General features: G+C 42.3%; 1 protein-coding gene and 1 long non-coding RNA gene across 2 annotated transcripts in view; one reads left to right on the plus strand and one right to left on the minus strand.

Moving 5' to 3' along the window:
• LOC308067242 overlaps positions 1–23,966 on the minus strand; it is a 42,293-nt gene extending 18,327 nt beyond the window's left edge. The window contains exon 1 of the long non-coding RNA XR_013929503.1: positions 773–23,966. This is a non-coding gene — a long non-coding RNA (uncharacterized lncRNA). The remainder of the gene's footprint in view (positions 1–772) is intronic.
• A 150-nt stretch (positions 23,967–24,116) lies between these two features.
• The window catches only part of NUDT14 (nudix hydrolase 14), a 62,879-nt gene continuing 61,998 nt past the window's right edge, over positions 24,117–24,997 (plus strand). The window contains exon 1 of the mRNA XM_080395789.1: positions 24,117–24,345. Coding sequence (XP_080251915.1) covers positions 24,265–24,345 — 81 coding nt within the window. The 5' untranslated portion in view covers positions 24,117–24,264. The remainder of the gene's footprint in view (positions 24,346–24,997) is intronic.

The raw sequence follows: 24,997 nt of genomic DNA on the forward strand, positions 1-24,997 counted from the left end.
TCTTCATGCAATGGGCAAACCCACATGAGGTGTGATTTGATGAAAATGGGCTGTTGGTATAGATCAATTCCAGAGAATCACCAGAGCTGATATCAAGAAATTGGCTTTGAAATGGTAGTAGAACTGATTCAACAAAAGGAATGCTTTGAAGCATTAAGGTATTTCTCCTTTCAAATAATGCAGTGAGCATTAGTCAAATATATAAAACAAGAAGAGAGCTCTAGTTCTGCAATATTGACATGAATTTTTTCCCCTCAAATCTAATGCAGGAATGTTCATAAAAAGGTCTGCATTAAAAATTCTCATTTTCAGTGCTGCAGCACTGGAGCATTGCCATGGGCTTTTTGAAGAGTCATTCCACATCTATTTTCATCCTTTCAACCCGATTTTATATTGTTACCGCTGAGTGGTGGAGCTGCCTTTGAAAACATACAAAGCAGGTGATTTTCAATTGTGTAAAACTGTGTTTGGCTTTAGGCATTTGAGTTCATGGGAATAGCCTTTCAAAATGCCTGGTCCAAAGCATAGTGAAGTCAATGGAAAATCTCCAGGTGACTTCACTGGGCCTTGGATCCAGTCCAAACTCTGGAGCCTCAAAGTCTGGAAGTCTCAACTGGGCTTGAAGTTAGTTCTAATTGTTCAAAAACAGAATAAGAATTTTGCAAGGTCAACCTTATCCACACATGCTGTGTCCTATTTTGGAGACTTGAGAGTCTCCACCGAGGCTGCAAGCATTCAGCACGTCGCAAAAAAGCCCCATCTTAGAACAAACCTTTTTACAAAAGTCACAGCAGCAGATGTGCAGTGGATTCATTACATTGTCTCAATCTTTCTCTGCCAAAATTCATCCAGCTGTGCAGTTTAGTCGTCTCAGTTTAGTCGTCTTTAGCCACAGGTTGTGGCTGTGGCTTATCTGCTGAACTTAGAAAGTCACGTGGAAATTCACTTCTAGGAGACTATTCCCTCCAGGAATCAGCCAAGAAAAATAAATAAATACAAACAGACATACAAAAATTTAAATGAAAAGTGTGATCTGATCTCCCAAACAATTCTTTATCCGTAAAGTTCCCACCCAAGGAACCAGTTATATGTGTGTTTCAAGGAACTATATTGTTTAAAGAAACTGTAAATGTCACACAGTTAAAAGAGAGAGATGCAGCTAGATTTAGTTAAACAATCGACTAATAACTCAGTCAACAATATTCTTATCCTAGTAGTAGTTATCAGCTTAGACAGCTGTTATAGTCTTTCACTGTAATACTTAAAAGACAAACCACCAAATTCAATACCATATTGTTTGTGTAGTAGTGTTTGTTTAAAGGTAAATCACTCATAAAAGTGTAATTTCCTGCTGATACATAATGGCGGAGAGCAGCAGGAAGCCAGCCCCAGCAGACTGAGACCCTGAGATATGCAGTGCTAAATTGCCAGCAGTACTTTACCCCAGCTCTAAAATGATTGTGTTTTTACACCCAGTCACACCTAAATTAGCACAGCATATTAGGCCTTCTTGCAGACGCCTCTTTTCTCTTTGTGCAACAGCACAAGATAAGAAAAAGGGCTGCAACTGACACAATGAAGTCGTGTTTCTCCAAATAAAGATTCCCTTCCTGGCGGGGAGACCCTGCTGGGCAAAGTTCCCTCCCCAGTCTATTTTTCCTACTGATTTGTTACAGAATCATACTTATATTTTGGGTTTCCTTCTGCTTGCTTTTGGCTGACACCCTACCTCATAGGATTTCATCATTTTTAGAACTGCTAATTGAAGCTCCCAAATTCACAGCATTTCATTCACTGGTTTCTGAGTGTCAGCAGCATAAACAGAGAGCAACTGCTGTTGGCTTTGGAAGAGCTGCTCTAGATCCGTGTCAGTATAACCAAAACCCCAATTAACTTGCAAGCACACACTAACTCTTCATCCCATGGCCCCCCAGCCTACAGGGGGGATGGCGGTATGGAAGCAATGGGTATGCTCCCAGGGGTTAAGCTTGAGGCACTGATGCTGTATCAAGTATAGGATGAAATGTGCCCCAAGAGAAATGATCTTATTGTTTCCATCTTGGTCCTTTGAGCTGAATGCTTTTTGCCCAACTTTATCTGCCGAAACCTCAGGTTGCTGAGTCCAAGCCAGACCTCTATGTGACACATTTTAAATTACAGTCAATGAAAAGAGAGGCAGAAGGCAATTCATGCTGTGCACTTTGGGTACCTTTTTTGGGCAGAATGAATCAGCATCCATCTTTCAGATGGCCCTTAGTGCCCAGGGCAGGTGGATATGTATTTTACTTCCCTGCATTTCTCTAAAGGGATATCCTGGGATGCCATCAGTGTGCCTTGATGGCCTGATGCTGGAGCACTCCCCATGCACCATGAGAATGCACTGGATAAAATCTTACAGCCTATAGCTCAAGCCCATGCAGAGCAGGGAGGAAAGTACTTGCATTGCATCTCTCACCTTTTCTCTGCCAAGAGCCTAATTGCTTAGCCAGCTTAAGAGAGGAAGAACAACTTGTGTCCTCTCCTCTCTTACCCATCTGTACCTGAAAAGCAGGATCCAGCCAGATCTGGATCTGAGTCAGTGTTCAGAGGAAGTTTTGACAGAATGAGGATGTTAAGACTCATTTGGTAGGAAGGGCAGTTGCTGTGGAATTTGTACTGGGACTTTCTTGTTCTTTTGGACGAGAGACTTCTGATATGTGTATATGTAGATATTTTTTACAGAATTCCTTTTAGCAGTCCACAGAAAGGAAATAGGAGCCCTGCAAAGATTATAGAACACGGAACTACTCTGCTAAATTTAAAATCATAAAACATTAATAGAAGGCTAAATTGGAAATCAGTTCCATCTTCTTCCATCTGCCAAGCTCTGCTTTCTCAGCAGCAAAGCACGTAGCTCAGGGAAATTCTCCCATCTCTTCATTAGGGTTTGATGTTATCAGCTTTTTCCTGTCACATACAAAAAATTACCTTTAATTAGCTCAGTTTACAGCTATACTACCCAGCCTTGGAAACTTGTTTTGGGATGTGAGGAACCACTTGCCTTCTCAAGTGTTTTATGAATCATCAGCAGCAATAAATACATCAAAGTCCTGCAGCTCAGGAGGGCTGTCTGACATAACTGAGGTCAATACTTAGTCCTGGAGATGGAGCTCCATTGAACATGCTATTCCTTGTGCACAGTCCCACATTCAGACCAGTGCAGCCATCACTGCCTCTAGGCTATCTCAGCACTGAGGAATAAGAGAAAAAACCTACCTTGCCTTCCTATGTCAGCAAATGTATCCCAAATTATGACCTAGACAGAAGACTTGCTTGCCTAAAAATGCTTTCCTGCTCCCCCCTCCCCACCCCCAGTTGTTTTGTTGTTTTGCTGTTTTAACACAAATGCATTTAGGAACATGAGTTTCCAGTGTGGTGTGACCTGCTCACATTCCCTGAAGTTCAAGTTGTTAGAAATGAAAGGGGATTAATTTCCTGGTAAGCTGGGTAAAGTCCTTTTGCAGGTTGCATAGTTCACAACTAAATATAGCATTTGTCAATGCTTTACTCGCCTGGAGGAAGACAATATTGTCTATTGGTTTCCTCTTCATTAAACAGTTGCTAAAATAAAATGTCTTTGTTTAATTGAATGCCTCTGCAGACTTAGTCAGGTGCAATTCCTATTTCTTCAAACAAAAGGATAACAAAGGAAACATGCGACTGCCATAAAGCCTTGTCATTTGTTTTGAGGACAGGAAGAGTTACACACCAGTCATATGTTTCCCTCAGTGCTCCAAGGACAGAAGGAACAGCTGCAGTCTGGGGGCAGCAGGATGGAGGATGATCGCACACTATATAAAAGCAGAATAGGATTTGGAGTTAAACTGCGATCAGCAGAGAATGGTTTTAAGAAGGCTATGAGGGACACAGTTTGGTCATGGCAATTGTCTCTGCTGGACCATCAGGTTTCTGCCACAGTAGGTGGTTCCTCATCCAAAGAGTTCTCCTTGAAGCCAAGTAAGATTTTACAATGACCCTGGTGTGAGTGAAGATGCCGTAATTTGGCATCACTTGTGTAAAATGGACCTCTTTGGAATGAGGATCGAGCTACTGGCCTGAGTCAAGGATTGGGTAAAAGTCTGCCCTTTTTTTAATAAATACTATTATTGCTTGCACTGCAACCCTGACTGAGAACAAGACCGCTTCATACTTACAGAGGCAGGCTCTGCCCCTCCAGACTTGCATTTGAAATGAGAGAGAGAGACGTGGTATGACAAAGATAACAGAAATGGAAAGGAAAGAACTAGGATGTCAGAAATCACACAAGAGGTTAGTGGCAGTGCCTGAATGCTGATTTTAGGATGCTAATGTTAGAATGTAGGAATATGGTGAAATAATTAAGCAGATCTCCCAAGAGCTCATCCCTTAGTTGATAATAAAATTCAGGCCTTCTGAAAACCATCCTCTTTTATTCATAACAACAACATTCATAAAATTCAGAATAACATACTCTGTCAATAACATACATAGACCCATGTTTTTCCAGTCTATACCCAAAATAACTATAGGGATCTCAGGCTTTTCTTTTGTAAATTGATCAGGTCTGTTTTCTCTTCGGTTACACCAGGGCTGACTTTGTGGAAAACCACTGAGTTATACCAGAATGGATATCAGCAGAAAGCAGAAAAACAGCTAGTCGCCTGCCTTGCAGTCGCAGTGAGACCCTACCTGCATTACTGTTGTAAGATATTTTTGCTAGCATGTAAACTACTTCCACGTGAATCTGAATCTGCCCCTTCTTCCCTTTCTCCCCATCTTAAAGGGTACAGCACAGGCGAAGCTCCACGCTGGTGTCTGGCTGTGGCAGCCTGTGCACTCACCGCTCCCCAGGCCTGATTGCCTTCTCTAGCAGCAGAATAAATCCAGGCAATGACTGCAATTCACATGGATTTGTAATCATACAGGTTTTAAGGCCAGAGAGTCTGTCATGATCTCGTGATCTGTTAGTCTGACCTTTGGCATAACCCAGGGCAGAGAAATTCATGCAGAAGCTCCTGCACAACTCTGTGGTCTCAGTCTGTGGTTTTTGGTGGTTTAGAAACTATGGCTTGCTCCGGTCTTCTGATGGTGGAGAATCACCACATCCCTGGTCAGGTACTGCAGTGGTTTGCTACACTCAGTGAGTCATCTTAAGACAAATCCTCTTTAGCCTCACAGGCATCCTACCTACTTGCAAACCTCGAAACCAAGACATTTTGCGGATTCTGTTTCAGTACAACGCAAAGAAAAACCTCCTGTTTGGTCTACTGCTCAGCCTAAAGCATCCAACAGAAATCAGAGCTGGTGCTCAGAATACATATATATTCCCTATAAAGTGTCACCAAAGAGAGGAAAACCTACTTTCTACCTACATCACAAATTTACAAGCTGGTGTATTATCCAACCCAGACATTCATTTAAGCCAGTCTTGGCCTCAGAGAGAAGGTCTGATTTTGCCAAGAGGCTCCTAAGGACATTGAAACTGATTTTCTCTTCCTACTTGAAAACATCTCTTACTGAAATACTCTGAGGGAAATCACAAATGCAGGAAACAGCAGCTACAGTGCCACATATTTGTCCGTATCGAAAGAATGTGATGATATCATTGTGGAATGTGCTTTCTTTCTCAGGTTTTTGTTTTGGTGGTAGGAATGTCACTTTCTTAAAAAGTAAAGCACATTCTTGGCCATTCTCTCCCTCCCCCTCCTTCCAAATATTGCCCACAAATCAATATTCTCACTCCTGCCATGTGTTTTTCCCAACCTGTCAGATACCATTCTCATGTTACTAGTACAACCATCTGATGTCAGGCATCCCATCAGGCAATTATAAATAGTCAATTACTTTTAGCTAAAGGGCTTATTTCTATAGATATGTTTCAAGATGTTATTTGCTATTTTAACATGAAAGCATTATTTATTTGTATTTGGCATAGAGGATTTGACCATTTAAAACATGTCTACTTCCATCATGCTGTGGTAAAACCCCAAGTGAAAACTTAGCCCTCTGAAATGAACTATAAATACCTCACGTTACCCATTTTCAGAGGAACCCAAAGGCATGTAATGTCCTGTTCTCCATGAATCTGACTGGTCAGCTCTCTTTTACAGTTCTGCTGGAGAGTGCCCATGGACATATCCTTATAGCCAGATAACATTTGCCATTGAAGATGAAGCTGGCCGAGACATGGTGATCTCCTTTGCCATGCTCTCCTGTGCAACTGTCTCTTTTTCCCCCGTTTAAACCTAACCCATGTGTTATGCACTTCCACTACAACCCCTATTACATCATGCTTTTATGCTTCTACTTCCAGTTGTTAAGACTAACTTAAGGTTCTGCAATACCCTAAACTGGTCCCACAAGGCCCCCCAAGGACTAATACCTCAAAGGGACCGAGACGCTGGAGAATGCATCTGCACTTGCAAGAGGCAAACCCTATCTCGTCATGGTCATGCCAGGTTGTTGTCACACCTTCTGTCTCATGGAGGAATGAAAATTCAAAATTGTCCAGGAAACAAACCTTCAGACAGAAGAATCTGAGAGTTTAACACTCTTTTTCTCATCTGAAGTGGCTTCCTGCTGTGGATCTTGGTGTGCTTTGACGATCAGGACAGAAATGATCCTTCCAGGAAATTACATTGAGGAAACTCTACACTGTTGGAAGGTTCTCTTGTCCACATGGGGAAGATGAATGTGGACAATGAATTTCCCAAAAGACAACACTGGTGCCTCAGGAGCTTATCCTGCTGCAGTCTGCGACCCCTTCAAATGGAAAGTGGATCCCTGCTGGTTGGAAGGACAAAAGGAGCTTCTCGTTCACCCTAGCAGCCAGGCTCATGCTGTTCACATTTTGATATAGAGAAGGCCAATCTGTATCAAAACAGCGAGTTACAAAAATCCTACTGATCCCTCAAAACAACAGCAGGGTCTAAGTGTGTGCTTCAGCAAGGAACATCTGGTAAAGCATACAGTAGAAGAGCAGCAGGGCATTGCCAACGTGTTTGTCAATTCAAACGCAAAAATGTTGATTCCTGTGTAAATGAAAGCTGACTCCTGAAAGCCGAGTTGTCCTATTCTAGTATATCCCATGTCTCAGAGGTGATATGCTGTGTCTACTGGGTTTTTATTCTCAGAGAACAGCAACATTAACATCAGACTGCAATTCCTGATCAGGATAATCATGTCTACAGTAATGAATGCAGCACTAGTGAAACAGCGATGGCTGTCCTTGATCTAATGATCTGTCTGATCTCCAGGGTCATTTCCAATGAATGCTACTGCAGTTTTTTATCATAAAAGCCTTTCCTTTTATTGAAGAATGTTTGACAAAATGCTAAGTATCTGTAATTGGACAAAGAATCAAAATTATCTAATATCATCAAGGACACTGCAAGATCAAACATTGACTTTGCACCAGCAAAGCCATCACTAGAAAAGAATTAAGAAGCCTGGCTAGGCAGATATAATCCTGCAAGCATCAGCTATAACACTTTCTCAAGTCTTCTACACTGGCTAAAAAAATGATTATGCAAAAACAGAGGCTTCCTACTGACTTAAATCAGGATTGTGTGTGGGTGTAAGGGTGTGCCTTCGCTGGAGCAGTTTACATGTCAGGGGCCAGAAACTCAACTCAACAAGTCCCTGTATTTTTTAACAATTAGATAAACCAGTAATAAGTTCATAATTGCAATTCCACAAGGTAATTTTGTGTGCCTGGGAGATGACAATATACATACAATTTAAAAAAAAAAAAAAAAAACCAACAAAAAAAGCTTTTCATCCCTGAAAACTCTGTTACTGAATACTCCAGTCTTTTCTATTTGTAGCATGCAAGCAGAAGGGAGGGCAAGGGTCACCCTGAGCAGTGTGCAGGTAACAAGAGGGGAAGAGGGACTCCTCAAGGCTGCAAATTCACTGAGTTCAGCTCAACAGAAAATATGGAAACGCAGATCTCTGACATGCTGCCTCTGCTTAGCAATTTCCAGCTTTTTGGTTGTGTGCAAGAGGAAATGTCTTGGGATAAGGCCCTTAGTTCTAGTATAACAAATAGGGTATGAAAAATCCCTTATACTCTGACCATCTTTGAAATAACAAAGCGGCTCAATTTCTGAATTATTATATTTAAGCTGTCTTTCAACTTTCCTTTTTCCCCCGAAAGCTTTAAATCTCTCTGTGGGTGGAGGTCTAACGTCGGCACATGCAATTCTATACTTTAATCATTTTTTAACTACAAGATCAAAGCAAGTAGGTTTTTATTACTCCAGTGTCTGATACTTCATACCTTAACTATTGAATGTCAGGCAACAGCTCTTCTCAATGCACTGCATTAAAATAAATCTTTGCAGCTACACTCCCCTTCCACCGAGAAATGTATTAAAAAAAAAAAAAAAAAGACTATTTTATTAATCTCATGAAAATTACTAGTAGGACATGTAAAATACAACAAATTTATTTCTACACTTACTCTGGGGCTGTGAGAGCAGTGCAACTGCCCAAGAAGAAACCCTATGGCAGGCATCGTTAACACCTTCATCTCATTGTGATTTTTAACACTTTTCTTCACTTTCCCTGCTCCCACACAGGAACCCAGAGAAATTAATACCTGGCCCGTAGCCAGACTGGGTGAGTAGCACCCTCGGGTATTATTCCTCTGGCCACAGCAGTGCAGCGCCATCGCACCAGAAGAATAAAGGCATCTTTTACTCCCCTGGTGTCAATCCCTCGCTAACTGTGCCTGAATCCTGTCTATGTTGCTGGTCTCTCTCCACTGCCCTGTCCATGAGAATTCGTCCCATCCATTTGTCAGTGTCTCACTCTCATGGCTGGGTATCACAGGAATAAAGTTTTTTTCACACTTAGGTTGTTTTTGTGTTGACACCACTGGCTTTGAGTTTGGGATGCTAATTGCAATACAGGGCAAAATTTTGTTCAATCCCTTATATTTCTGGAGAAAAGATGTCACTTACAATTATACATGATCTGTTAACATATTTGCTACTGCTTACAGGGAAGTGACAGGCTGTTTTAGTAGTCCAGAGGAATCTTAACAGTGCCTTGTGACCACATTCTAAGCTCTGAGCTAACTTTTCCACACATGACTCACGTTGGGCACCTGGGCAGTCCCACTGACCTTTGCCATTCAGCAGCTCCACGTGCACAGGGATTTGCCGGGCAGCACTTCCAACCGAGCGGAGCAAACACAATGCGTGCACTTTGTTGTCAGGTTGAAATCCTCCCAAGTACTTCTCTGTCACAAGCTGTTCCAATTAAGAAGGCATGCAATAATATCCCTAATTACATTTTACTTTGATGAGAGATCTAGGCATTTTTTTAAAAAATGTATGTTGTATGGGGTTAGGAGAATCTTCATTTCAATTCTTTGCATATTTTGGCACGAGCCGTGTCTCCACCCTTTGGCGGGCTCCAGGCCTTGCTGGGGCACGTGCATCAATTCTGCTACTGCAAACCAGGCTCTGGTTGCCAGACGCCAGCAGAGCGACATGCAGTTATTTTTTGCTGACTCACCCCAATACTAAATCAGCGAGCTCTGACAGCTCCAATGCAAGAAGAAAAAAGACCCTGAGCCGGCCAGGGGCTCGGGTGGAAAGGTTCTGCTGTAAAATGTTCCCTTAGAGCTGTCAGGTTCAAGCGAGCACTTAGGAGATTTATATTTTGTTGATTACAATGGTAATAAGCCACAAACACAAATTCAAAGAGTAAGAGTCAACCAAACCCATGTTCTCTTTGAGTGAGATAAAATCTCTACCTTTTACACGCCTATCTATTGATGTGTACTTGGATAAAATGTTTAATTTTAATTAACTGAAAGTACCTGCCTTTTATATTGAACTTGGTGCTAAAAACAAAGAATATCATACAGCAAAAATGCCATGTTGACTAAGTGCATCTGTCTCTGGTTCTGAGAAATTGTGTGCACTGCTTTTCTCTCAATCAATAACCATTAGTGTGTAATTGGTGACTATAAAAATATCCACATCACTTGCTAATTCTCTTGTCAAATAGGCACAAACATTTTTTACATGTGAAGCTTCTCTGATGCAGGTTATACAAACAGATAAATTTCTTTCTATTAGTGAAGCAGCTATGGGGAATGGAATTATCCCTAAAATAAGGAAGGAAAAGAAGAAAACCTAAAAACAAATATGTCAATACAGAACTAATGTTAAGCACAAGGAAATTAGATTCTTCACTGTAATTGTTTAATACTATTCCAGTATGAAATATTTGTGTCTATTACTCAAACTATTATGTCAAAAACATCTCCATTTAACGAACATATATGTAAGTATGGATGGAGATATACATATTACATTTATTTATGTATACATCAAGAATTCTGTGTTTTTCTTGAATCTCTCAGGCTTATTTGGTCAGTACCCTTGATCATACTAAAGAAGAATTTTAGGTCAAGAATTTATGTTTACATTGAACCAAAAATCTGAGCAAATGGACATTTCATTAGAGCCAACTTTTAATCTCTATCCAGACTCAAATCTCAAACACCCCTTCCTGGATATCCTCTGTTGTCTCTGCCTAGGGGTTTTGCCATCCCACTCTCTCTTTCGACACAACCCTGTTGTTTGGTTAGTGACACACGTTGTTTCGCTAACTAGATCAAGGATTTTGCCAAGTCCTGTTGCTTCCACTTCTGTAGCATATTTAGAATTCCTCCAGCCCTCTCTATCTCGGAATTCTTGGCCCTGCACAACTGTTTTATTTTGGCTGCTGGAAGCCCACACTAACCTAACCAGATTTTGGCTGGCAACACAGATCTTTTTAACCATGTCTGTTTTTCCCTGGGCACATCCTTGTTTACTGAGTCTGGTGGTGGTGGAACCAGTACAGTAAAACGCAGCATATAAAGAGACTGAAGAAAATCCATGCTGAGTCTTTAAAAGAAATAAAAGTGCCACAAAACAGAGCTGAGGACATGGCTTAGCCTAAGACTCGGTTTTTCTTTGTGTGTGTTTTTGGGTTTTGTAGGATACCTGTATCTGTCTACTGACTGCAGCTTCTTTTTACTGTTTCCAAAATGTAAGCATATGATGCACAATGTTAATTCTTCCTGCCCAGTTTGCACACAGGTGAATGCCCACAAGCAACTCTTTCTGGGTAATGGCAAATATGATGCAGAGATTCTGCGATTCTCCCATTAAAGCTGACCGAATTGGGCTATTACAGCTAATAATGCCTGTTAATATATTGGTGGATTGCTGGTTTAAGGTACACTTGTAGATAAATGTAGATGTTAGTATTGGTGATGGCAGAGATAAAAATGTAACAGTACAAACACACTGTCTTCTGCTGCAAATTACTTCTTCCTCTATTACCTCCTGCAGTGTTTTAAGTAAAAATCAGCTTAGATTTTAGTAGCAAACCTTTAAGCACAGCTCAGATAACCTTTATTCCATGACCATTTTTATCAGTATTATCTTCCTCCTCTGGTAGGTTAGAGAACTAATTTCAGCAGATTTCCTATATACAAGATGCACAATATTGCTTTCTTATAAGAGTTGCCTCAGTGGTTTACTAGAAGACAAAGTTAATCTTTCTACTTTCTTTTTTTTAGAGCTTTTTATAAAATCCATTTTGGCTGAACTTGGAAAATGTGACTATACAATGGGAAAGGGCAGGTCCTCCTTCTTTTTTTTTTTTTTGTCTGAACACAATGGCAGGATAAGGGAGGCACCGCTCATTACAAGGAATACACTTTAATCAAGTTGCCCAGCACCAAGTATTTGTCTTCCACCACTCTAGATGCCAATGTTTGTTTTCTGTCTGGGAGAAGAAAACACTTTTCATTTTAATAAAAGTCTTTCAGAATGAAGCAGATGATCTGATTTGGAGTATACTTCTTTACTTGGCTTGTAAGTGACTTAGGAGGTAAAGATGACTGGGGGTGTCCCATTACAGCATTGCTGGAAGAGATTTAACACTTTCCTGCTCAGTTTGGTAGCTGAGAAGTGAGAGATTGATTGTGATAGTGTTTGATTTGACTCTCTCTGCTTCAGCAACATTGCCATTACTATCACACACAGCTTGGCTTGAGTTCGAACTGCAAAATGTGCTGCTATGACTAAAACTGCAATTGGAAAGGTGGAAATCTGGTTTTATTAAATACATGTGGGTGCCTGTTAAAATTAGATCTGCAACGAAACCTAGGACTTCATCTTCAGTCTCACAACAGTCCCATTCTCTGGTATAATAGCATCCAGTGTTGCTAGTTTTAAGGATACCATCGCAAGTCTTCTGGTAAGTTTCTTTATCCTGGAGTACTGGCTGTCTATGGTTATGAAGGCAAGAAGTCATAATCATAAGAAAGACTAATCTATCACCTAAATATATAAATTTTATATAAATATGTATGTGAGAAACGATCCCCACTGTTGGAAACTCACATCTTATTTCTCATTTAAACTTGCCTCACTGTAGCTTCCTACTGCTAATTCTTGCTATCACAGTGCCAAACAGCACCTCCCTGCAAAGGTGAATTAAGCAAAAGTGAGGCACACAAAGATACTGCAATTTTTTTTCATTGTTTTTGTGTGTGTGTGTGTGTGAGCAGAAGCCGGGACCTGCTCTTCTGCCTGCTTGCACTAGAGAATACAGCAGGTATTACTGACAGCATGGAGCTGCTTTTGATGCCCAGACTACCTGTGCAATGTAGCTAATGTACAAAAATAAATGGTCAATTGTAAGGATCTTGCAGTAGTATTTAGCAAAACACATACTGGACACTGTACACCTGGAAGGGGGCATTGGCTAGTAACAACCATAGGATTCAATCTTTGTCCCAGATCCATCCATGAATGGATCAGTCCTCATTTTCATAAAATGATTGTTCATTCTACTGGCCCACTAATTACCACTATTAAAGCAAATGGTACCATGTATGGTCTTGCATGTGCATTAAGAGCATCAAGAAACTAGAGCTGCCAGTCACCTAGGTGTGTTGCAGGGTGCTTCATGCAAACATCTACAACCATCAGATGGGCATTTCCTTGATTACCCCTCTATTTTACCTTTGCTATCTCTTAGGGCAGTTGCCCTCCACGGGCACTGTCCACAGTGATATCTGCTGCCTACTCGCTTTAGCCATCAACAGTTGCCAGCTCTGCGCTACTCATTTGGCAGAACTCTTACTCCTGAGTAGGTTGTTATGGATCTGGGCATTTTCCTGTGTTGGAGGGACCAGGAGGTCACAGGCTTTTGGCCTACATCACCTCTGTGGTCCATGGAATATCCAGCTTCCTGAAACCTCATCCCCTGCTCACTGCTGACATTGGGAATTCATCTGGAGTCAAAGGTACAAGATTTAATTTAATATGCACTTTTGCTCCCAAACACTTGGTATTTTTTCTTGACCATTTCAGAGGTGACATCCAGGATGATGTAGGATTAGTTTTCCTCTACTAAAACCAGCAACACTATGTCAGCAGAGAATTTCACCCATAAACTGGATTGGAGCTGCACATGCAGCACTCCTGGTGACATGAACAATGGATTATTCTGGAGAACAAATCATAGAAATCCTGCAAAATCTCATCCACAGAGAGGTGCCTCTGAGCTGGGGCAAAGGAGTAACCCTGTGGCACCCAGAATGACAGATTCCTGAAGACATCACTACACATAAAGCAGCCACTAAGCTTATCAGCTCCAACACAAGAGTTTCATATAGATCAAAACAGTTCAAATCAAACATCTCATCATTCATTAGTCATGTTCTTTTCTCTTTTTTTCTTGTTGTGAGATTTTTTTTTTCTTCCACCCAGAGCTTTTAAAACAGTTTTCATTTAGTAGTCTGTTGTCCCTGCTTGGGAAGTGCAGAAAACAAGTGGAGAAATATAAATCTATTTTCTATAGATTGGAAATCTTTTCTTCTTGTCAGCTTCATTACCGAGTCAGGAATCTGTGTGCATTGTCAAAGGAAGCAATGGAAGATGTCCATACAAAACAGGGGGAGCACAAATCAACAGGAGAGGAAATTTGGTTTCCCTTGAGCCACTGGCAAAAACAAAACTATCAGTGATGTAGAACGAGACAGGGTTCACTGCGGACTTGCAGATCCCTGTACTGTATTGGTGATATCTAAGTTGCATGACTGCTTCGCAGCTCTTTTTCCTTTAATCCAAATAGCATCAGCCTTCAGACTGCTTCTCAGCATCTGTCTGCTTGCAGACACTACTGCATTGATTTCCATCTGGTGCATGTTTTCAAAGTTTTCCACACAACCTTAATGATTAACTGCCCTTTTCTTTTTCACAGAAGTTTAGATTCTGAAGCACATTGAAGAAAACAATTATTGCAAAGAAGCCACAATTCTCTGGCAAACTCCCTTGATCATTGGGATTTCGAAGATCTGCCAGCAGCTGTTAATGTAACGTTATGGATGTTTAGCAGGACTTCCTGTATCTAATGAACATAGCCCTTTCAGTGAGGAGACAAAGTGCAAGGCTGTCCCAAGAAAATAAAAACGATGTAACATTCAGTCTGGAATGCACTTACTACATGGCCCAGAATGGTGAATTGATCTCATGCTTCTGTAACAAAGATCTCGTCTGTAGCCCCCATGCACTGCAGGCATTGGCGTGACTTCAGGACAAACGTGATGATCCTGCTCCCAAAAGGATCTGATTAGGAGGGATGTTCCAGGAGCTATTTGATACAGGCAGCACAACCCAGAATGCCATTTATAAAGTAAAAAAATATAAATAATAAAATTACAGCAATCTTAAATATTTTTACCTCTAAAAATGCCATCAGCATCATCTAGCTGTCAGTGAAAATAAAGGCTTTTTAAGCACTCCTATAAACATGGTGTTCCTGGATTTGGAGTAGGCAGAGTGGATGGACAGATGTTTTGGTGTGAGCACGGCATGTAACAGAAAGGTTCAGTTTGTTTTCTGTTGCTTTCCTCTTGATTTTACCAGGAATTGCACATGTGGGTCTATTCAAAATCCTACTGCTCATTTCTCTATTCTTGTTGCACACAGATTGTATCCAGGGTATGTGAAGCAAAATGTAAAGTGGTGAGACAACCCAGTGACATTGTAAACGAGGATGATGTAAATATCACAGCCAATTTGTAAGAAAGGCTTTTAGCATCTTTTGCCAACTGTCCAACTTGTGGCAACAGTGCAAGCAAGGGAGTGAAAAGGTACTTGGAGTTTTGCTTTGTCAATACTATAAAATAAACCCAAGTTAAAATGGGTGTTGCCCAATCCAATTGTCAAACATTGCTCCTGCAAAACAAAGACAAATGTTTATTGGCTTAACTTTGAAATTGCAGTAAATGCTTTTCTATTCAATTAGATAAACAAATACAGTACTGAGTATATAATAGGGTCCTTTCAAGTAAATTATGCTTTCTAACTCATGTGTAAAAGAAAAATTACTTTTAATGTTTATATTCCTGTAAAATAAGAAACCATCAAGGCTCTCCTGTTTTACTCAAAATATTAAAAAAAATAAAGCAGGTTTAAATGATGTCCATTTTATGACAATGTGAGAAAAGTAGAGAAGTATAACCAGGCTAACATTCCAGCCTTTCTTCTCACTACTATGAGAGAGAGGAAGAAAAAAATTCTCTGTTCTGTTCTCATTGACAGTAGCACAAATCCCCAGGAACTGCACTGACTTCAGTTGGTTATTTTGGATTTACAGCAGACTGAAAGAGATTAGAATTTGGTCACACATGAATGAAGAACAGAACATCCACATTCACTCTAAATGTATTTTCCTTTCTTACGTACACAAAATAGCAACGCTGTCCTTAGCAATGACAGATTATGTGCTATTGGTTTACCTGATTGCCTAGAGATATTTATACAGGTAACAAGCGGGATGCCTCATTGAAGGAAGTAATTAGTTACCTTCTCCAGCAAATGCATCCACATCTATGCCCAGAGACAACTGCATTTTCTACAGGAGCAGGGTGTTAGGCAAAAGGCTAAAATGCATACATATAGCATTATGCATCCAGTGATGAGAACCACCTGTTTGTGAGTCTGCTCTATTGTTTCTGCCAAAGATGACCATCTCTCATGCAGTTATATTAGCACACATGGATTGTATATCTTTAAAATACCAAGTAGAAACCTGTAGTAGTCAATGTAGAACACTATGGTTAAAAATATATATATAATTCCTGATCTGGATGAAGGAGAGCATTTTCTTCATACTAGAATCTCAGATCTAGTCTCAGCAAAAAAGCAATGCAGTGAATAGCTCCCTATCAGTTTAAATCTTGCACAGCACAAATCAACTTCAGATCCTAATGCCTTGTCCATCTTGTTCAGCTGAGGTGCAACATCCTTATGCACAAGCAGGTAGCAAAACAAACAGCACCTTTCCTTTGGTCTTGACGTATGAACATTAAAAACATCCGCCTCTTCCATTCTGCAGGCTTTCAAATGAAGTGGCTGCAGGCAAGGAAGAGACATTAAGAGAGGGAGCACTGCAAAAGTAAAGTGAAAATAGGCTGCTGCAGGAGATCAACAGAGATTAGGGTTGGATATCCCTGGGCTCAGTTTTACTGTGAGCATACTAATGCCCAAATCTCCAGTTGAAATGCTCTGGAAACTTTCTCTGCTGCCTCCAAGAACACAGTGCAAAATAATAAACCCAGCAAAATGGTTCACAAATAGGAAAGGCAGGGAAGAGTTGATTTATGTGTTTGGGGCTTTTTGGTTGTGTGTTTTTTGTTGGGTTTTTTTTTCCCTGAACTATAACCAAAGAATTTAAAATGTATAAATATGCGGAACATTTACTTAGAAAAAAGTAATTGCCAAGGTTTGAAAGTCAAGCACTCAAAAACTAGGAAATGTCAGTGCCAACAGTTTTGAGAGTTCAATGCAAGATGCTTAGGATTTTATTTTTCAGAACTTTGTTTCTTACGGAGATCCAATCTCTTAAAGACCCAAACTAACTTTCCAGCAAGCTTGCAGCAACAGGTCAGCTCTACTGCTTGCAGGTTACTTGCTAAACCACCTCAGCTCAATCAGTTCAACCCCTCTATATGCTTCTTGACTTCAACTCTCCTATACTGAAATTCTGCTGCCCTGTACCTCCAGCCCATGTCCTGCACTGCCATAGCACTCCCAGGCTGTCCTTCATGATGCTCTCTGATGAAAAGTTATACCCCCTCAAACTAAGTTGTGGAGAGCTTATCCTGTCCTTCTTCAGAGCCTTCCTCCAACTCACTTCTTCTAATCACAAGAATCTCACAAAAATATTTAGGCTGGTTTGTTCTGTGTTTTGATACCAATGAGCACAATAAAGTTCTGGATTCCTAAGCACTGTTGCAATACAAATAAATATGAAAATAATAAGTATGCCTAATGAAACAGTGGCAGAAAAATGGCCAGTTGTGTCTCCTTACCTTTCTATCTCATGAATCACATATAATTGTATTTATATTTAAGTGTGTCGAAATAGAAGCCAGGTACCTGCTCCCTACATCTGGTGAAAAAAAACCCACCTTCCAACTATTTTTTTTTCTGGAATTTCTCAATTTACCAAAACCAGAAACATTTCATACAGGCAAATATTCAATTAAATTTCTCTGGAAAACAGGCAAGCTACCACTGGAGCTATGCCAACCCCAGCTTCTGAGCAGCCCAGCTGGTAGCCTCCTGAGGATCAGGGCTTCCAGCTCCCACAGCTTCAACAAATCTGGGTAGGCAAACTGCCTGAAGATTAAGGACCCTTGGGCTTATGATGCCTGCAGTCCAGGGCAGGCTACCAGCACCGTGTCATGGCAATTGGAGACCTCAGAGATACCAGGGTCATGGCTAGAGCCATGGCCAACATTCAACTATCCAACGACTCAGGCTCCAGTCCTTTTTACAGACAATTTCAAACTATCGGAACATCAAGGTTCCCTGAGAAATCAAAATACTTTTCTCCTTCCAGCTCTGCTGCATACATATGGGGCAAACAAAAAGCAGATTCTTTTTATTCCTTTACTCTACTTCAGCTGTTCCTTATTACTGTATGCTAGTCTTGTTTGTTCCTTTGTATGAATTTGTTTGCAGGTCTTTTGGGAAAGACACCATTTCTCTACCTGTATTTGAACAGTTTCTAGCATAATGAGACCCAGATTATTGCTGTACATGGTACTGTAATACAAACAAGGTGTCATCATTTTCTTTTTTCCCTCATTAGAGAGGAGCTTATTGAAAAAACGAAGTCTTCCCTCTAATTATTTTCACTGTTAGCTGCAGGCAACATTTGTTGGATAGTAATTAAAATAAAAGTATCTAAATTTTGCATGCATATTGTTTATTTTTTCACAGACTATGTGTTTGTTCTTCCCTCGGCTGGAAAACTAAGAAATCAGAATTTGCTTCCTGTGTTCTCACCTCCCTCCTTCTCCATTATACCATATTGCAACTTGCCATACATTATGGATATCTTATGAACTGTCTAATTGACATATTAGTTATATATGAAGAGTTTTCCTCCACTATTTTTAGAGATTGATTTTACATGTCATGATACCCATATCTGTATTTATACTGAATATATTTCAATTGTTTTTTTCTTACCATATTTAATTCAAGGATTTTAATGATATGCATAGAAAAAAAGCGCTTTGTATCAGCCATTCAATTCACGAGGCCGATGGATAAATTTCAGCTCTTCTGGGAAATCAAACTATTCTACTAGACATAGGTGAGTTTTCCACTACAGTCACGAGACAGGACTTGACTTTGCAAAGTAAAGACCAAGATGGTTGCTTCTCATTAAAGGAGTCTTTGGTTTTCTGAAAGCAAGGAGGAGCTAATGAAAACATCTAAGGGAAACAAACTGAAATATTCCTCTAACTCACTGTGGTGCACATCAGCAATACCACACACCATTCTTTTCTTGCTCATGCTGTCAGTCCTTATGAACAAAATTCTGTAAACCCATACATGAATAATTACTCTGAGTTCTTCAGACTGAGGCTATTCATAAGATTAAAGCAGCTCTGAACCAATTGATGGTTAATAAAATTGTTGGAATATAATGTACTGCAGCACAGATCTCTAATTTTATATTTCATAATAGAAATGTAAATAATTTAAAAAAAAACCACCAAGTTGTCTCTCAGAAAAGTTACTACTAAAATAAAAACAAATTTCTCTAGGGCTCTATTTACAATGCCAGCAGAATTGCATAAGCACAATTCCTGACCTTCATGAATGTAACCAGGGTGGTTATGCCCCAGAACTGAATAATAATTAAAAGCTAGATATTGGCAGCTTCAGGCTTGCTTTTCCACAGGAGCCTAAGGGGTAAACTTTAGAAGGCAAACTTCACAACAGCGACTTCATTATGGAAAGAACCTACATCTGATCCCCAGAAAGGCACTCCAAATTAACGTCTCTGTGGCAATGCAAGGATGGCCCCCATGAAGGAAATAAGCTCTCATGCTGCTAACCCTAAGGATTCCCAATATGTGATTACAAAATATACTGGATTTTGGACATTTTCATCCATCCTTCTCACTAAGTCTGTACAGCAAAGGTGTCCAACCTTCCTGATACCGTTATGTGACCTTATCAAAACTGCATGTGACCCAGGGAGCTGAGGAGGAGGAGGAAGTTCTGATAGGAGTTTCCAGGCAGAGAGACAATGGCTTTGCTGACACCCCAGCCGTCTGCTGCTGGATGGGGCTGAACCGGCCACACAGCTGGATCCTGGGTCAGCCAGCGTTTATGGCCTTCAGCAGCCTCTGCTGGCTTTCTTCTGCCCAGAGCTGGGGATTCAGGTTATCTATCACCCCAACATCAAAGCCTTTCTGCCAAATACGTGGCACCATCTTGGTGCAGGACCTGTGCTTAACAGCTCACAAACCATAGGTTTGCCATCATGTGCATTTCCTGGCTTTTCTTCCGCAACCATGAGAGTTAGAAATCATTCATAAAAAATTAAAACTGAGAATTCTAAGTCAGCATACCTCTAGCTGCTGAGGCTTTCACGCTCACAGTATCTTAGTAACTACAGTACTCACAAATATCAAAAGAAATATGAGAAAGCAGTGATAGTCTGCAACATATTAAGGAGCCCTCTAGAGATAAGAAGGGCTCAGGATGTGATGATTTTTGCTCATGAGCAATGGCATGTCAAAGAGCAGAGCGAGCCTGATAAGGGTTGGCTGAATTCAAAAGCACATGCAGACCCACACACAAATCACTACGGAAAATGCACTGCCTTACTGCGCGCGAATGAGCGCAGCAGCTCGGGCACTTTGCTAAGCTCCAGCAGGAAGAGAGCACGGGACATTCCTGGGTGGCCACCCACGGTAAGCAGTGAGCCATGCCAGACGGGCCAGGACAGGTGGCAAGGGACCATCCTGATGCCCTGCACATCCACACCTGAGCATGCAGGTGGAGGTCAGAGGGTGTGCTAGGCTCCCGGAGCGGGAGAAGGGAGTACCGCCAGGCTGCGCAGGAAACATTCCCATTGTGTCCCAAAGCAAAGAGCAATAAAACAAATTACTAATGAGGATGCAACCTGACCCTCTGCAGAGTACATGCCCAAGGACAGTGTGTCTGTAAGGGGAAGGGAAGGACTGTTATTGGAAGAAACTTCAAGCTCAAGGGGATATTTTTTTTAAAAAACAGTAACAAAAAAAATGATTTGGGTATTTTGCTGATGATAAAAGTTACAAAGTAACATAGAGAAAACTCTGCTTTGAAGGAAACAGAAGTCTCTTAAACACGAACTTTACTTTGTGGAAAGAATTCCTTTTTAATGCTAATGTTAGTATTTCATCTTTTATAAGAAATCCCACTGAATCTTCCCTTAAGACTCTTCAGCTCCAGACAGGAGGACAGTTCTCATTTTTCCTCTCTGCCTGCTGACCTAATCTGCTGATCTTTCTTTCCAGGAAAGAAACACACTTTTACTCATGTTTTTTGCTTTTCTTTATTAGGCTGTTATCACATCATTACCCTTAGAGCCCATGCAGGCAAAATATCTAGATTTTAGTATTTTACAACAGGAGGCCAGCAGCTCCAGAAAACTAAAGAACCCAGGAGGAAACCACTCATGACAACTTTCACAACTTTTTATCTGTTACTTTAAAAGGCAAGAAAACAACATACGATACAGAAACCACTTCTAAGGAAGATAAAAGAATGTATTTAATGTAGAGAAAGGCAACCTGTCATTCTGACACCTTTCTGGTTTTTGCGAGTCAAATTAACAGTAACACTTAGCAAGGAAGATGTGATGGCACAAGGCAGTTGGTTTGTGGAAGCGTATCACTGGTAGCTATTTCAATTAGGAGTGTAATGGCTCGTGCTCTGCAAAGGAACTGTGATAGCCAAGAGTAATCCAGCGTGCAAGAAGTTTGGGAACTGATCATCTACGTACAGTATCACAGAAACTTAAATGATCCTTTATGGAGTAATGCTACTCAAACCCAAAAGATTTTTGCAAGCAATTAAACATGGGCTTAGACTTACTTAGACCTATGTATCAGAATCACCTTACTGAAGCTAATAGACATGAACACAGTCCTTTGAACACTTTGGAATTATGAGTGCCTATTTTCACAAGTTTCTGGTGGAACACCACCACTACTACTTTTGCTTTAAAAAAGGAGCAGACACACAGGGATGTCAAGTAACACACAACACAGTAGTTCAGACATCTGCAAGCTGATTGTTATCTGAGGTTATAAAACCATACTGGGCAACGCTCTGTCTGAGCAAACACACCTGGGCTCTCAATGTCCTTTGGAAACAAGTCACTCCAGCAAAGCGGTGAGCACAAGGTGGCATGTCCCATGGTGGGACATGTGAACAGAGCTCCCCTGACCACTCAGCTGAGCTGCTGAGTAGCCTCCCTGCATTGTAACCTCTTGTATTCTTGCTATGAAACCAGAGCATTTAGAGTCAGGTCGGAGTCACTGTGCCAGTCAACAAGGGCAAGCCACAGAAGTAGTGCAAGGGAACAGGAAAGCCGGAGTGCATCTCACCCACCCAAAAGTAAGTTGTCCCCTTGGATATTGTCCATTGAAATAAGTGGGAGCTGAGGGGCATTTCCTTCTCAGGACTGTTCCTGGACTACCAAAGGCAAAGACACTTGCCGCACAGGGTACCTAGGCCTTAATGAAGAATAGTAACAAAATTCAGGTCCAGCTGCTCTATGTTAGTCCCACTATGCAGGGTATATTTTTCCTATTTATTCTCTCACTCAGATTTCACCTGTGAAACTGTAACACTAAGTCAGCTCCTCAATCTCAGCCTGTTACATCCTTAGTTCAGCTAGCATATTCACAAAGAACATTTTCCGACAAAGAAGTCTACAACTTTCAATTGCAACTGTAAGACCAGAGCACCCTGAAATGTGTTTTCCTGCCACGCTGCACTCAACTGTTCCAGGTACATTAGCAAGATAGGTCTGTGACACATCACAACCCTGAAAGCTTCTCACCTAAGACTAAGAATGGAATAAGCAATCCATCAGGCACTATGACACGTTCCCCAAAACACACACACACTCAAAACCTTAAACTGGTGTCAGAATGTTTACTGAAGAGGGCAATCTAACTGGCTGAACCGACCTGGGTAGCCAGTAACTTTTAACATAAGCAAACAGAGATATTGTAAACGTGCTGTGCATGGAAACTCTGTTTATACTTAAATTAGACTTGGATGACTGAAATAATTTAATAGAAAAAAAACCCCCAGCTTAAGTTCCCAGGAGCTTTGAATGACCTCAACATCCTTCTGAAAAAAACAGAAATATAGGGACATATCCAATGATGCAAATAAGACTTGCACAAATATTTTCAGTCAGCTAATCAAACACATTTAGTTGCCTATTGTTATGATAGCTTTGCAAATACACTTTTAAAAAACACACTTTTCAGTTCCACCAAGCACGTTTTTGTCACTTGTGTTATCAGAACCGATGGTAAGCATTCTGCAATGTAAGTGCTGCCTCATTTACTTCTTAGCGAGTTTTGCAGTTACTGGATCTGTTCTTCTTAGCCATACTGCTAAGATTAATGCCACATGACACGATAATAAACTTTCATAGTGATGCAGTGGAAGTAGATTAGAAGAGAAAAAAGAAACATGCAAGAAATTTCAGATTATTCTCAGTGTGGTTGATATATTGACAAAATAATTTGCTTTATATAGCAACTAACATCTGTACACTGGGAAATCTGCATGGAAAGTAAACACAAACAAGAGATAATGAGCACTACGAATTGTGAACTCACAAAACTAGAAAATCATTTGCAGGAATATTAAAACATCAAGGGGAATCTAACCTAAGGTTGCATAACAATGATCAAACTCCTATGAAAATCAGGAAATCATTAAATCTAATAGTGATTTGTTTTAAAAAAAGGAACTTAAAGGGAAGAGGGTAATTTTTTTGTAACTTTGTTGCTGAAGCAGCCAGATGAGTTTACTGAAGCTGCATTTATTGCTCTGCCACGGGCTGGGTCGCTGCTGGAAGGTGACCCTGAGAGGGAAAGTTTAAGAAGCACCAAATGACTGACACATCGCAGGCTACCAATGAATAAAACTCATGTTTTTGACATGAAAACACCACGCAGTCAGAAGAGATTGTGCTTTTAACACAAAGGTCCTTCTCCTGCAAAATCTGACCTATGTCCAGGTTCAGGACGACTTGTGGCAAAATCCAGTAAGCAGGTTGTATCAAGTCTCAGAGGGAGACCGATTTCTAGGAGTGCAACAGCACCCCGTGAATTTTGGCGTAATGTGTGGAAGTAACTGCCCCCCCCGACAACCTTCGCCAAACTTTTGAGAAAACTCCATCACAAATGAGCGTTTTTGCGGCGTAAAGGCGACAAGGCCCCTCCGTGCTGCAGCTGTGGCGTCCCCGTGTTCGGGGTGAAACCCAGCTCCCGGCTCTGCGAGGGAGGAGGGCGCCGCAGCCCCGGGCTGTCAGCGTGCGCCGGCCGGCCGGGCAAGGGGCCGCCGGGCCCCGTACCGCGCCGGGAGCCCGACCCTGCGCAGCAGCCGGCGGCCGCCCGCCCGCGGCGCACCGGGGCCCTGCCGCGCCCTGCCCGGCCCTGCTCTGCCCTGCCCTGTCCGCCGCCCAGGGCCCTGCCCGGCCCGGCCCTGCTCTGCCCGGCCCGGCCCTGCTCTGCTCGCCGCCCAGGGCCCGGCCGCCGGCGGCTGCGCGCGCCTCTCCCCTTCCTCCTCCTCCTCCTCCTCCTCCTCCTGGCGGCCGCTGACCCCCGCAGGGATGGAGGCCATCGAGGAGCTGGCGCTCAAACCCTGCACCTCCTCCCTCTACCTGCGGCCTTTCCGCCTCTGTTACCGGCAGGTGAGTGGCGCCGGCAGCTCGCCCCTTGGCGCCCGCCCAGCCCCTTCCCTCACGGCCGGGCCATCCCATGCGCCCGCCCCTTCCCTCCGCCGCGGCCGGGCGGCGGGGCCTCCCCCGCAGCGGTGCGGCACGGGGTCGGGAGGCCGAAGGAGAAGGGCCGGCCGGCCCGCGGGCCCTTCTGGTGTCCTGGCACCCCCCGCCTCCGCCATTTTGGGACAGTGGCGGTGTCGCCGGAGCAGCGCGGGCCTCAGCCTCATGGCGCCCTCCCGGCCCGCACAGCCTGGAACCGCCCCTCGGGTGGCTGCTTCGTCCCTGCCCGCCCGCCTCAGCCTCCCCTGGCGGCGGGGAAGGTGGGCTCGGGGTGGGCAGTGCAGGTAGCCCGAAAGACCGGTGCCAGTGGAGGGCACTGCTTCGTGGTGTGCCACCGCTCCAGCTCCTCTGTGGGTTCGCCGTGCCCCCGGGTGCCCGTCACCTCGCCGGGGTCCGGGGCTGTCTCTTTAACCCTGTTCGGGTTTTTCAGTTCGTCTTTGAGCGGGCCACCTCTTGATTTGGGCCTTGTTTTGGTGCTGGTAGGCTGCAGGTCGAGCTCCTTGCTGGCCAGCTCTCGGAGCGGCAGGTTGTTACATGGACAAGTGACGCCGCTGCTGTGCCA

Source organism: Falco punctatus (assembly GCF_963210335.1).
Source record: "Falco punctatus genome assembly, chromosome: 7".
NCBI lineage: Eukaryota > Metazoa > Chordata > Aves > Falconiformes > Falconidae > Falco > Falco punctatus.